This window comes from Thunnus albacares, chromosome 9 (genome assembly GCF_914725855.1).
Source record: "Thunnus albacares chromosome 9, fThuAlb1.1, whole genome shotgun sequence".
Taxonomy (NCBI): Eukaryota; Metazoa; Chordata; class Actinopteri; order Scombriformes; family Scombridae; genus Thunnus; species Thunnus albacares.
In genome coordinates, this window is record NC_058114.1 from 19,453,786 (window position 1) to 19,467,396 (window position 13,611).

General features: G+C 40.8%; 1 protein-coding gene across 2 annotated transcripts in view; it reads right to left on the bottom strand.

Annotated features, from left to right (window-relative positions):
• Window positions 1–353: 353 nt before the first annotated feature.
• The window catches only part of cep350 (centrosomal protein 350), a 35,299-nt gene continuing 22,041 nt past the window's right edge, over window positions 354–13,611 (bottom strand). The window contains exons 27-38 of one of the 2 annotated variants that reach the window (XM_044360664.1): window positions 13,325–13,447; window positions 11,196–11,434; window positions 10,829–11,022; window positions 10,239–10,383; window positions 9,458–9,618; window positions 9,203–9,336; window positions 9,022–9,083; window positions 6,975–8,899; window positions 5,990–6,502; window positions 5,206–5,352; window positions 4,717–4,839; window positions 354–4,043 (exon numbers count right to left, since the gene is read on the bottom strand). In XM_044360664.1, coding sequence (XP_044216599.1) covers window positions 3,876–4,043; window positions 4,717–4,839; window positions 5,206–5,352; window positions 5,990–6,502; window positions 6,975–8,899; window positions 9,022–9,083; window positions 9,203–9,336; window positions 9,458–9,618; window positions 10,239–10,383; window positions 10,829–11,022; window positions 11,196–11,434; window positions 13,325–13,447 — 3,934 coding nt within the window. In that variant the 3' untranslated portion in view covers window positions 354–3,875. The remainder of the gene's footprint in view (window positions 4,044–4,716; window positions 4,840–5,205; window positions 5,353–5,989; window positions 6,503–6,974; window positions 8,900–9,021; window positions 9,084–9,202; window positions 9,337–9,457; window positions 9,619–10,238; window positions 10,384–10,828; window positions 11,023–11,195; window positions 11,435–13,324; window positions 13,448–13,611) is intronic. The other variant, XM_044360665.1, reaches the window with a different exon arrangement.

Here is a 13,611-nt window from a genome sequence, read left to right on the forward strand (position 1 = left end):
GAATTTAAACTCCTTAGTTGTCATGTAACCCTTCAAATTCTCAGATACATTACAGAGGACATGACTTGCTGACAACTTAGCACAACAGGCTCTAATCATGCATTCAGATACATTTAGGTCTGTGTCTTCTCTGTGACCTTACACAATATACCTCTCCCACATCCAAAAACATCCTCCTGATGTTGCAGTTTTGAGCAAATGAGCTGACAAACCTCAACAACTGGCTTTTGGTCACATACCTAACAATCAGTGTTTGAGGAAGAGATTTTTCTGTCTGCTGTCAGCACAGCAACAACACTGTGTGGCAACTACTGCACACTCTAAATAACAACCAAACACATTATCAGGCAGCATTCCTTTAGAAACAATGAAAGCTTTATTTACAGTTCCAAAGGTCATTTAGTCAACAAATATAATATGTACATATTTGCAAAGTAAACAGTGTTTATTTTACAACAATCGCCTCAATTACAGTAACAGTGGGTCAGATTGGATAGACACATCGCATATATATTTACACCCATATAAGAATTGTACATGTCTTCAAGTGCACTTAGCGCACACTCACAGCACATTATTATAAATATTCATAAACATTGCAAAAGATGAAAATCTAGTCTGATGGGGTTAATTTGATAATCAAATCTTTTGTGCCTACTTTTTTTTTTTTTAATTCATTAGATTTATTAGGATCAAAAGACACTCTTAAAGTTAAAGTTGCTCCATCAAAGTCTGTGAAGAAAGGAGCCACTCCACTTTACACCAAACAGCTTCACACTTCAAGATTTTTTAAAATCTACAGACTACAGCAGAAGTTTGAGCTGTTTGGTCCATACATAGAAAATAATGCATAAGACCAAGTACTGCATAGTTACAAAAGGGGAAACTTAACTTCCTCCCACATACAATCAGTTCAAGAGGACAATCCTAGAGGGTTTGCAATAAAGCCTGGCAGAAAATCATGTCAACCATTATAGATTACATATGCCTACAGACCAGACATACAAGTCATACAGCATGGAGAGATTGGTATCAAATGTTCTTTTTGGTCTTTTTCTACATAATATAACTTACAGTTTGAACATATATCGTAGCAACAGTTAAAACATTGACGATAGAAAAAAAAAAAAAGACTATAAGTACTCAGTTTAAGGTCACTTTAGCTCAAAACAGTCAGTGAGGATTAACAAGCTCTGTCACACATACGAGGATGAGTTCGTACACAGTTTGTTGGATCAAAGCAGCACTGACAGAGGACCAAAATAAGGCCTTGGATACAGTCCTACGTGCTCAGCCACACTAGTCCTGTGACTCGCCCTGTGCAGCTGTGAGCTGGAGACATTGTGTGTGTGTGGAGTCTCCACAAACTAGTTCCTGATACAGTGTATCAATAAAATGACTCAGCTGTGTCTATACAGACAGATACAGGAGCTGACATGGAAAAGAAGCAGGTATTACATTTAGAGTGAGTCATTTTGTTAGCAATACAAACATTTCCTCAAGCTGAGGCACAGGAAAATGAGAAGGTTTAAGAAACTTCCTCAACTACAGTATGCTTTGATACAGAAAGACCGATAAGGCGGAAACTGAAGTAATGTTAAACCGGTCAGAGGGGAGAGCAGTCATTTCAGGATCATTTAGAAAATGGTAGTTTACAGCAGTTGAAAGAGACATTCAAAGAAAAATAGGTCCAAGAGATGTTGAGACATTGAAACGGTTTGTTAGAAACTGAACTTAAAGAGGCACTTAAACCGAATATTGAGGAAAAACTACCTTTGCTGTCCAGGCTACATTCTGCCGATTTTGCCGATTACTGTGAAGCCAAATGTTTCACAGCCATGCTGGTACACGACTATTTGTGTTTTGACTGAAAATTACATAAAACGGTTCTGCTACAGCAACTTTTACCAGGACAACTGATGAAGAGACAACTACAGGTGTTTTTTCGAAGGACATAGAGAGGAAAAAGGGCTGTAAGATAAGTAAGGCTCAAATCCAGCATTTCAGTACGGTCCTAAAATGTGATTCTAAAAAATATCAAGTCAAGCCTACTGCCGTTCTTTTGTGTCCCACTTGCATACTATATATATCATTTCTGTGTTTTGAGTATGTAGTGTCTTTACGCTCAAGTGGATTTTTGAGCATGGTGTTGATGGGACACTGTCACACAATGTGAGTAGTCGAACACACAACTACTGAGGAGCTATTGACAGTGAAAAACAATCTTAAATGGGGTGCAAAAGCTTCAGTTACAGCACAGAAAAAAAACAGTAATAAACCTCAAATCAGTGGACAAGCATTCTCCTTGCAGGCTGTATGAGATGTTTTCCAACGGTTAACATTAGTGCATACAGTAACGTATGTGTAGGCTTCATAATATTAACATATAGCACAGAAGTGGGACACAGTGATTGTGTTGACCAACTGGACAGCTGTGGCCACAATAAGTCATACAAACAGTTTCTAATTATGAACACTACAACTTTTAAATATTAAAACTGTTCCCATGTTCTTCTCTGGTTTCAATAGCATTCTTTGAAATCGCCTACATAATGTATTGCCATGTTCACATTCACATTAAAGTTTGTGCTTTTATCAATTTTTTTTTTTTTTTTTTTTTACAATTTTACACAATGTTAAAATTATCTCTTCTCTATATTTTGACAAGATCATTTACAATTCCAAATGTTCCTTTCTCCTTTAATCAAACATTTTCACACAATAAATAATATATTTAAGAGGTTTCACACAATATCTGATCTCAGTGACGTTTCACTACAGCGCAGTCTACAGGTTTTAGATCAGTGACACATTTTTTAGTTGTTTAGAGCAATTATGAAGTCAAACCATCCATAAAATAGACATCCATACTTGGTATGGGAATGAAATTAGGGGAATGTATACAAATGCAGCATGACGATGAGTTTTTGACAGGAGACCAAACAATGGAATATTTTTGACTGGCTATGTCAGTCACCTGACCTCAGTCCAACAGAGCACGTCTTGTAGTTGCTGAGGACTGGACTGAAGGCAAAAATCCCCCAAAAAAGCAAGAAGTAAAGATGGCAGCAGCACAGCGACGGGCATCACCAGGGAAGATGAGGAGAGTCTGCTGACGTCTAGATTTCAGTCATGTTTTTAAATTTAAGGCTTACAAGTTTACAGTCCCCTAAGATTAGTGGACTATGAATAAAAAGGCTATAATTACTACACTGATATGGATGTAAACACTGAAAGCTCAACTCCATGGTTACTGTTTGATTTCAAGTCCAATGTGCTTGAGTACAAAGTCAACAGAAAATGTGTCACTGTCCAAACACTTGCGGACTACACTGTATATTTTCTATTTGCTACTTTATTACAATTTTTGAACCCATATATATATTTACTTTAAGATTCAATACAAAATATAACAACCTACTTTTGTTCCAAGTGGATTTTATATAACAGTACACTATGGAACAATAAACTTAGCAGCACTGATGGACTAAATGCTAACCAAATGGCACAGTCCATCCTATCAAAACATCTACTCATTCTCCAACTGGCAATTACAAAAGGACCAGTGCAGGAGGTGAGAACTGAGACTAGATGGTGTTACGGTTTAAGAAGGCTGGATTGCTCAAGAGGCGTTTTGTGTGTAAAACAAATTACAAAAACTATTAGCTGAAGCAAAATCAGCAAATCAAAGTCACAGAAATAAGTAGGAGTTGTTTAGCTGAGAGGTAATGCTGGAACTGAAGGCATCTGAGGGTTGCTGTTGGCACATCAGCTGGTGGAAGACCGAGCGGTGGTGGGTTGGCTGGAATTTACTGGGGAGGAAAATACTGGGATTGAGCTAGAGGTTGTAGTTTAAAACCAAAGCAGGAAAGCTGTCAGGAGAGGGTGCCTCTTTTGGCTCTCTTCTCAGAGATTAGACTCAGAACGTTTGCGGTGTCCTTCAGCAAAGCATCAAAGATGCTGTCTGCCAGCTGCATCTTGACAAACAGCTCGTCCTCATCGTAGTTGACCCACTGGGCCTCCTCCTCATGGAGTTCTTGTACCTGAGAGACAAACAGTGTCAGCTACTGATGCCCGGTGACTAACATCAGCTGTTCATATTACAGTGAATGAAGTGGAAACATTTCATGACTGAAAGATAAAATTTCAATTAAAAATCCATCCTGTTATTCTGACATTAAGTAAAAATTTCAGCTCAAATTAGCTCAGAAAAATTGTATGAAGTCTGCACAACACTGTTTTTGCACATACACGTGGAGAAATATTGGACTTGGTGGAGTGATTCTATTACACAGTATAATGCACAGTTTTTTTTAGTCATTAAGTTCTCCTTCACATAAACTGTGAAATCATTAAAGACTTTAATCCTTCATTAAAATGCCTCAACCTTAACACTTCAAATATAAACATTTTATAGAACAGCTGTTGCCATCTAGTGGAAATAAAATCCCTGGTTCTGATATTATCCAAAAGGAAAAGTCAAATAAAGTCACACAAAGCTTTCAAGTTTACACAAAGAAGCACAAATACAATTAGTTGTTTTTAACTTGAGATTAATTGAAACAACACAACAGCGATTTTGTGAGATGAAAAGTAACAACTGGCTTACAAATACCTTCCCTCAAGTATATTAGTTCAGTTATGATGACTTACTGGTGTAAACTGCTGCTCTTGTACAAAAAACCCCAAAAGAAAACATTTAATTCCTGCACTTACCAGTATGTGATCGACTCTGTCCCTTTTCTTTCTGCCAAATTTGAGCATCTTCTGCCAGTCGGTCTTCTGATTGTGATCTTTTGTTAGACCGTACATTTTCAGTACTTCTGCTGAGATGAATTCCTGGTCAACGATGTAAAAAAAACAAAACAACCAAAAACATCATATCATCACATGTGTAAAAGGCATGACACCACATTTGAGTTTATGTGACTGTAAAGAACTTTATGACTGGCATCCATTTTGCAAATTTACTGATAACGAGGGAGAGGTTTTAACAGGCACAAATTATGAAGTCTGTTTACACTTCCAGTCACTTTAGCAGATAAGAAACTGACCAATGAAGGTCCTTCTGTATTCTAAAAATCTAGCTGACCTTTGGTATGGCAATGACATTTTTAGATTAAAATAGAACTAGTACTACTAGTAGTAAGGGTGTGAGGCAGAAAGTTTCTTGTTATTGTTGGTGATTCTCCTGTAGTACTGTACCTGGATTTTGGTGATGTCTCCTGGTGTCTTCACTCTGTGGAAAAAGGAGGACTTGGCACGTCGTGGTTTGACCCACTGAGGCTGATCAGCATTGGGGTCTTCAGCATAGATATCCTGAAGGATCTCCCATGTAAGGTCATACACAGCCTGGGGAGTGACAGAACAGTGAGATACGGGGGCTTAATTATATTAAAATAGAATAAATGGAAAGTCATTTTAAATTAACATTAATGGACAGCTTAAAGCTGCAGTAGAGACGCTGACAAAGTACTGTACATTCAACGACACTAATCTGATGTTAGGTGAATATAAATGTCAGCATTATTTACAGCAGAGCTGGTACTTGCATTCAAAGCAAAGCATCTGACCAATTGAGGCAAACTCTGGAGCAGGAGGAGGAGAAGTTTCTCAGTAACATGTGTACAGTACTCGTGAGTCAAAGGCAACTGAAACAACAACTACGTAGTCTTGAAAAAATTTAGATGCTCATCCACAAGGCATCTGCTGAATAATGGAAAATCGGTTGGCTTTTAACCTCAGTGGACCCAATCCACAGATTGAGTGCTGTTTTTAAGACTACGCTGCAAGTCCAGTTGCAATTGGTTTAGAACTACTGAAGCACGGCAGTTGTGTTCTGATTTCTATGGAAGGGGGACGAAGAGGAAGCCAGTCATGCTTGTCTTCCTGGTCAGATTGTGGTGTTAGAAAAGACGTGTTCAATTTTTCATTGGGATGTCTCTGTATGATTGTTACATAGCTTTGTTTTGCAAGTTCTTGTGTTCACCTTTCTGTAGCTGCGAATGCAGAGGCCCTCCTGGTCCTGGCTGCTGGCCTCTTTACCCAAATACTCTTGTGAAGGTTTGGGGTAGGACAGTTTTGCAAGTGTTGGTGTTCCCTCCTTCCCCAGGCCACAGCTGTCCCAGATCTCCTGAGTGGCAGCATGGACCATCTTTTCTACCTCTGTGGCTGAGTGGGGCACCACCATGGCAGGCTGCTCTGGTAGTTTAGGAGGCATGGGAAGAGGAAGCTCAGGTCTAGGTGGAGTCTTTGCCTGCTGTTCCCCACCTGATGATGAGATGAGCCCTCCAAGGGCTGCTCCTCCCAACTTTGCCTCTTCCTCTTCCTCTCTCTGTTTCTGTTTGAGCCTCTGCTGTTCCCTGCGAGAGCTGAGACCAAAGTCCTCATCGAACCAGTCCTGATCGTCACCCAGCTCATCTAGCAGTTCACGGCTCAGCTCCAGCTCCGCTAGCCGCTTGGCAAGCTCTTCTTGACCGCTGGCCCCCAACACAGGACTCTCCTGTTGCGAAAGAAACACAGGAAAAAGTCAATTTTGTGTTTTCGTCAAATATTAAATTTGAACCTTCCATAAATATGAATATATGACAGTAAATCCCATTATAATTATGGCTTTACACTTTTGATCTATTGTTTAAGAGTATTCTTTCTTACTGATGTTTCTGACACAAAAGGTTTTCAGCAGAGAGCACTGAATTCAATAGTCTGTCAACATAACATTGGACTTTGGCTGAACACAACCCAAAAGCAAGGGTTCTCCAGGTCAAATCAACAAGTACTGTTAGTCAATAGCTTGATAATGTCACAAAGAAAATTCCACAGTTCAGTGAAACACAGCATTACTTCATTTCTAAAGTTTTTGCTGACTGATAATGACAGTTCTATTTGTATAATATTATGAAATCTGTGAAGACAAAATATTGCCATTTAAATTTTAGCAAAATGTTTGTAAAAAAGCAGAAATATAGACTCACTGGTCGGTTACACAGCTCTGGAGAAGAAAGTTCCTCTTTTTCCGTAGGCAGAAAGAAAGGCAGACCATCTTTTTGTTCCACTGAAGAGATCCATTCTTCTTCAACATTTTCAAAGAGGTCTCCATTTATCTGGTTGGCAGCTTCTATCTTCTGCTCTTTAGCCTTTTTAATCTGAGCAAACTGCTTCACTGTGTCTTTCACAAAGTTGTTGAGGAACTGGTCTGCAAATGTGTCCAGTATAACTCTTTCTTTCTGCTCTGGCTTATCATCCCTGATATCTGTGGAAGTGGGAGTTAACTGGTGGTTGGAGTCTACATCTTCACTCTCAACAAAGGCAATAATCTCCTTCTGACTCTGCTTCCCGAGGCCAATCCTGTCCATGTCAGAGATGAGGAGAGTGGTTGGTACATCTTCAAAGTCCAAGATTATGTCCCTGCTCTTTCCATTAGCAATGGGAGGCTTTGATTCTTTGTGATGCTGTGAATTGAGGTGGGATACGCCTTTCGATGTGTGGTGCTGATATGGAGCATCGGACTCATCTGTAACCTTTTTGTCTCCAGACCCAAAGTCCTTGTGAGAAGTTTGTCCATTTTTATTCTCCAAATTTCCTTGTTTTGAGGATTTGTCCTCATCTGTTTTACGTTTATCTCCACCTTTATCTGACAGATCATCAAAGAATGAGTCCTCGTCCTCTGTGGTGTCTGTGTAGATCTCAAATTTGTCTGGCAGGTGTGTAATCTTGTCTGGGGGAGCAAAGATACCATGGCACTCATCACACTCAAAGTAAATCACCCCATCGTAAGTGCCATTGTTGCTGCCTTCAGACTTATCCAATTCCACACCGGCCCAGAAGCCATTGGCAAAACTGGTAGGACCTTTAAATCTCAGAGTGCCGGGTTGAACACCGCCGACGAGCACTCGGTCTCCAATGTTAAAACTTAGCATTTCATCTACAACAGGAGAGAGGGGGGTCTGCAAAGCAGAGATGGGGGGTGAGTGGCTGGAATTAAAACTCTTGCTGTCATGCTTTAAGTCTTCTGTCTGCTTATGAAGATCTAGCAGTTTTCCAGATTGATGGCTAGCACCACTGGTCCCCGAATGGTGACTCAGTTCTTCAGCTATTTCCTCCTCTACCTCCTCGTCTTGGCTGTCAAACAGCGTGGCCCTGCTAGGGGAGTCCTTTATTGAACCCTTGATTTCAGTAGGAGAAACTGACATCGGAGAAGTGGGCTTGGAACTATGACGCTCCTCCCTGGGCGATGAATCCACTGATGACTCAAAGTCATCATGATATCCATCTGCCAAGGGAGAAGAGGCCTCGACATCCTTTATGGGTGCTGCCTCCTTTGATGAGAAGGCATCTGAGTAAGGGGAACGGGAATGGTCACTGAATGAGGGGCTGACACTACGATGTTGTGAGGTTTTGAGATCCAATGCAGCTGAATGTGACTTGCTAGAGGCAATTATAGATTTTACAGCTTCCACTGATTCAGATGATTCCCTCATCTTTATTTGTTTTTCTTGTTCTAGGCTAAGAGATGGATGTTCTTTACTTATGGACGGGGAGTCATGGTTAGAAGTAGACAGATTGTCCTGGGAGTCAAGTCGGTCTTCCTCTTCTAGTTTGAGAAGACGTTCAGAATGTTGATCCTCCAACCTGTCGCTGACTTCTACCTCTAGCTCTTCCTGAATGTCAGATCTTTGATCAGACACAAGGTTCTCATCCGCAGACTCTATTATCTGTGCCTGAGCTTCCTTAGAGGAAGGTCTTAAAAGACTCTCTGTGGACTGATGGCTCCTCAGTGCTGAGGTCAGACCCTCTGGGCTGCCATGTACTGGGGTTGGAGTGACCGTTGGTAGGTCTTCTTCAGACAATTCTTCAGGCACTGAGGTGGATCTACTATAATCTGGTTGAGGAAGGGCATCTGTCACAATAGGAGAGGATAACAATATTATTTATCAAATCCATGTGTTGTCATAAAACACCTACATAAACAAATACTGTACATATTGTATGTATCAGTTATGATGAGAATTAATTACTCACTGTGGTCTAATGAAGCATCAATTTGTACCCTTTCAGAGTCAGAGATTTTGCTGGTTTCGGACCTGTGAAAGACAGATTTGCTTTTAATTGAAGTCAGTCAGTTAATCAGTCTGTTCTAACCCATATTATGGTATAAGATATATTAGCACCAGAGCATCATGTTTGCAGCTGTTTTTGGTACCTGTGAGCATGCAGTTTAATACTGGACTGCTCCGCGACTGAGGTGGAATCTTTGACCTGGGACTTGGTATCAGGTGTTGAGTCTGGCTCCTTGTTCAGTTCTGCCTTTGTTTTCTCAATGAAGTTGTTATAGTTCTAAAAAGAAACAGGAAGAATAACATTTAAGATATGTGTAAATCATCTTATACATGTATAAATGCATACAGACACACACACACACACACACAACGTACCACCTGGAAGCCCACACACTTACCTCCAGCTGTTTCAGTAGGCTAGCCTCCTGTGCCTTCAGGCGCTCCTTGTTCCTCTTCTTCTGCTCTTTCTTGAGCTGGTAGGCCATAGACTTTCGTTTTCTGAGTTCTTCCTTCAGGGCTGTGATACGACTCTCTATGTCACTCTGGTCTGAAATGGGTTCTGAAAGTACATTTAGATAATAAATCACAGTTAGAATGTGAAACTAGTGCCAGACCTCTGTGATTAGCAAAGGGTAATCCAACTTTGTGCCCACTCGAACTCAAACCCAATTCTTTGGGGATTAGTGTATATTTTCTTTACTAAGAATGTGTAAAGTTCACTTTCATGCACATTGCTTTGGTTTTTGCACAATGAACAAACACTAGTATTACAAAGATTAGAATTACAGAAAGAAATGACAAAATTGTAATTAACTATTGGGTTGTATGCAAAGGTTTGAACAGTGGCTTGAAAATGAATAAACCAGTCAGCTTCAGTACTGGGGCAGCAAAACTGTCTTTGCTTGAGTGGTAACTAAGTGCAATGCAAAGTGTTCTCTCCTATCACACAGTGAAGCGGGTTAGGTATCAGGGAAGTGCTTGCATAATGTGTTCCCGGCAGCATCACATTATGCCTGTCTACACCGTGCCAGCTCTACAGCTGCATTATGTTCACTCTCTCTGCTTGCCCCCTTTCCATCTTCTCTGAGGAACTATCAGGAACTATTAAAAAATGTTACATATTCAGTGTCTGTGTGTGTGTGAGCGTGAGTGTGTGAATTAGCATTTTGGGAAACTCACCAGTCTGAATGGCCACGGGGGTGTCAGTGGGCTGAATTCGGGTCTGGTTGGGGGTCCGGGAAGACGAGCGAAGCTGCATCTTCGTTTTGCTGCTGCCATCCGAAGGAGAGGGAGCAGGGCTGTGGCTGACTTTGAATGGAGAAGACTGGAGAGACAAAACAGTAGGAGGAGGAGGAGGAGGAAAAAAGAATATTACTTCTAAGAGGACAACACTTCCTAATGGACTGATCATAGAGGTATGCTTGGATTGATACATGTAACAAATGCACAGTTATCCCCTTGCTTTTCCCTCACACAATATGAAGAACAGCAGTAAATAATTTGTTCTCTCTACTTTTCACATTCAAACCAGCAAAGTTGTGTGTCTTTTCATAGCTCAGTGGCTACAAATTCCCTCAAAAGTGACAGAATTCGCAAGATTTGTGTCGAAGTTGGCTATAGCCTTTTTAGGATATCAAACATTACTATATGAAGTCAGTTTTGGAGTTGCTATATATGAGCTCAAAATGAACATCAACTATCATCAAAGAGATGAGTCTAGACACTGAAATACAAAAAAACCCAAAACAAAACAAAAAAATCACATTTACCACCACATTGGGTGAAGCTGAAGTGAAGTCCTGAGAGTAATTTGCAGGGCTGCTCTGGATGGAGCCCAAAGGTGTTTCAGGGACTGATGCAGGCTGTGCTGAGGATGGGCTTCTTGATTGCTGGGACAGCTGTCCCTCTGTGTGTATACTGGACTCAGGTGTCACTGAGGAACAGTCGCCCTCACTCACATATTCTGAAAATAAAACATCAAGTCATCTTTATATGTTTTGATTGATTTTGATTCCAAAACCATAATATGTACATTTCATTAAAAAAATGTAAAAGTACATTTTGTACTTATTTTGGCTTCAAACCTCATAAACAGCCAGTCATTTATTTGAAACTGAAAGAATTCTGTAGCTTCACCTTTCTCACTGTCAGTTCTTGGCTCTGAGCTTCGGTGGTGACTGGTACTGGCGCTAATGTCAGAGATCTCCTTTTTCTGACTCTCTGACATGGCATGATCCTTATCCCAGACAGCCAGGGCTTCCTTTTCAATCCTGCGGACCTCTGCCTCTTCTTGGTCCAGCCGTTGTTTCCACTGCAGCAGCTCCTCAGCATGGTGACGCCTCTGCATCAGCTGCTGCTCCCGCTTTGTCAGGAACCTAGGGAGGAGGATGGTAAGAATGCAAGGAAAGAGGAAGGTATGGAGGAAGAGATTGAGAAAGGACAGTGAGGAGAAAGGTGAAGAAATTAAGATAAGGGTAATGAAAGGAAGAAGATGGGTGGTGGTGGTGGTGGTGGTGAGAGATCAGAAAGGTAGACAGTGATGAGGGAGAGAAGAGAGAAAATGTTTAGCATAAGGAATGGTTAAACATGACCTCGCAGAAGCAAGCAGACCCAAATCACCTGGACATCCAGTTTTCACAGCAAACTCACCTCAAACTTCTGTCCAACACACACATATGCACCCGGCCATGCTTTACTTATTCGTTTCCCTAGATTAATTATCCAAATATAGTGTACAAGCACCCATCAAATTAAAAAAGGTGATGAAATGTCAGTCATGACAGAAGTACAGCAGGAAAACAACAGTGAAAATGTCAGATTCATGCAACAGACTGAGACCCAGAGGTTGAATGTTGATTGGGTGCAGTCACACACACAAACATATGTAGCAGTTTCAAGAGATAGAAAAAAAATCAGGCCCTTAAAGCAAAGACATTTAATCTTCTATAAATGTCTTTTTAGTACGACCTCTTGCATTTACTGTAAATCCACATCCAACGAGGATAAGGAGACTAAAATGTAAGGTCACAGTTGTTTTGCCAACCCAACAGAATTTGTCATTTTAAAATCCAGGCAATGTTCAATACCTACTTTGGGTTACTATTACATACAGTAAGAGTCAAAAGTTTGGACACATTCTCTCATTCACTTTAATGAGAGGGTGCTTCCAAACTTTGAATGGTACTGTAGATATCCCTGCTGCAGATGCATATCAAAATAAAGTGCAGTCAGGTAGAGCTGTTGCGTAATGTGGTCTCCCACAGCTATGGGTGCCATTACAGTGCAGTATTATTTAGCCTTGATCTAATTTAGAGGCCTTTCTCTTGACCTAATGTATACTGATGACAGATCAGATACTGAAGAACCAGGCTGAGGGATTCTTTTAGTGCCTTCCCAAACTCTATTACAGCCAATGGCCATCTGTACTTATTATCCCATCCTATACAACAGTTACCTAATAAAGAGGGCTAGTTAAGATTTACTGAGCTCATTAAAGAGATAGGCCACTCTATCTCTGCTCTGATCTCTGTAAAAGAAACCAAGTATTTTATTTTAATGTCATAGTGTGGTTTCATCTCAAAACATTTTGTATCAATGATAGGGCTGGAGCTGAGCAGCCACAGTATGAAGATGACATTGAAGACAGATGCACTGCAACTTAATCATTCATTCCAAAAGGCAAGGAAGAAAGAGGGGGAAGAGTCACGAATTAAACACCACGGAAATTAGTGAAATCTCAGCATTGAGTGCGAGATTCTCATCCAACAAGGAAGGCTCTTATTAAAATAAACATAACCTTTGACCTTCACAAAACAGAGTCTGTTTCACCTCCAGTTTTCTCAATGTGACCACTTCCTTTCCTTGTCTGAAATGTGTACACAACCAGTGTACTTTAATGTATACACTTGTGGCACAAACATTAAAAAAATAACACAAAAACAAATTTTAAAAGTGATTATGTCAAAAGGTTAGCTTATTTCAGCAAGGCAGCTTTCCTTGGGCACTCTCAAGCTTTCACTCAAACTCCTCCCCCCACAAATTCCATCCTGCAAATGAAAAACCTTAAAACCTGACGGAAAACCCAAACAAACCAACAAATCCTAACACTCATCATTCACCGTCCCACCCCTACAAAGTCCCAGTGCCAGTGGATGAGCACAAGCATGTTCGATGGGGTGGGGTGGGGGGGGGGGGGGGGGTGAGGCGGGGCAGGGCAGGACAGGGCTAGGTGCGATGGGGAAGAGGTAGAGAGCACTGTACAGTACCTGACCAACTGGTTGTAGATAAAGAGCTGGAATTTAGGGTGAAGGTTGGGAAGACAGACACTGAGGGAGGCCCAGTGGTGGGCCGTGAACACAGAGAAGAAGTAGTGGACAGGAGAACAATGTCTACAACACACAAACACGTAACAAACAAAGTCAAAACGGATCACAGACGTCACACACAACGTGAGGGAAAAAACATTAAAGACACAGGGGGAGAAAACAAGTAGAGAGAAAGGGAGAGAGAAGAGCGATATGAGCAAATGTCTGTCAGGTTTCTGTTAGAAAAT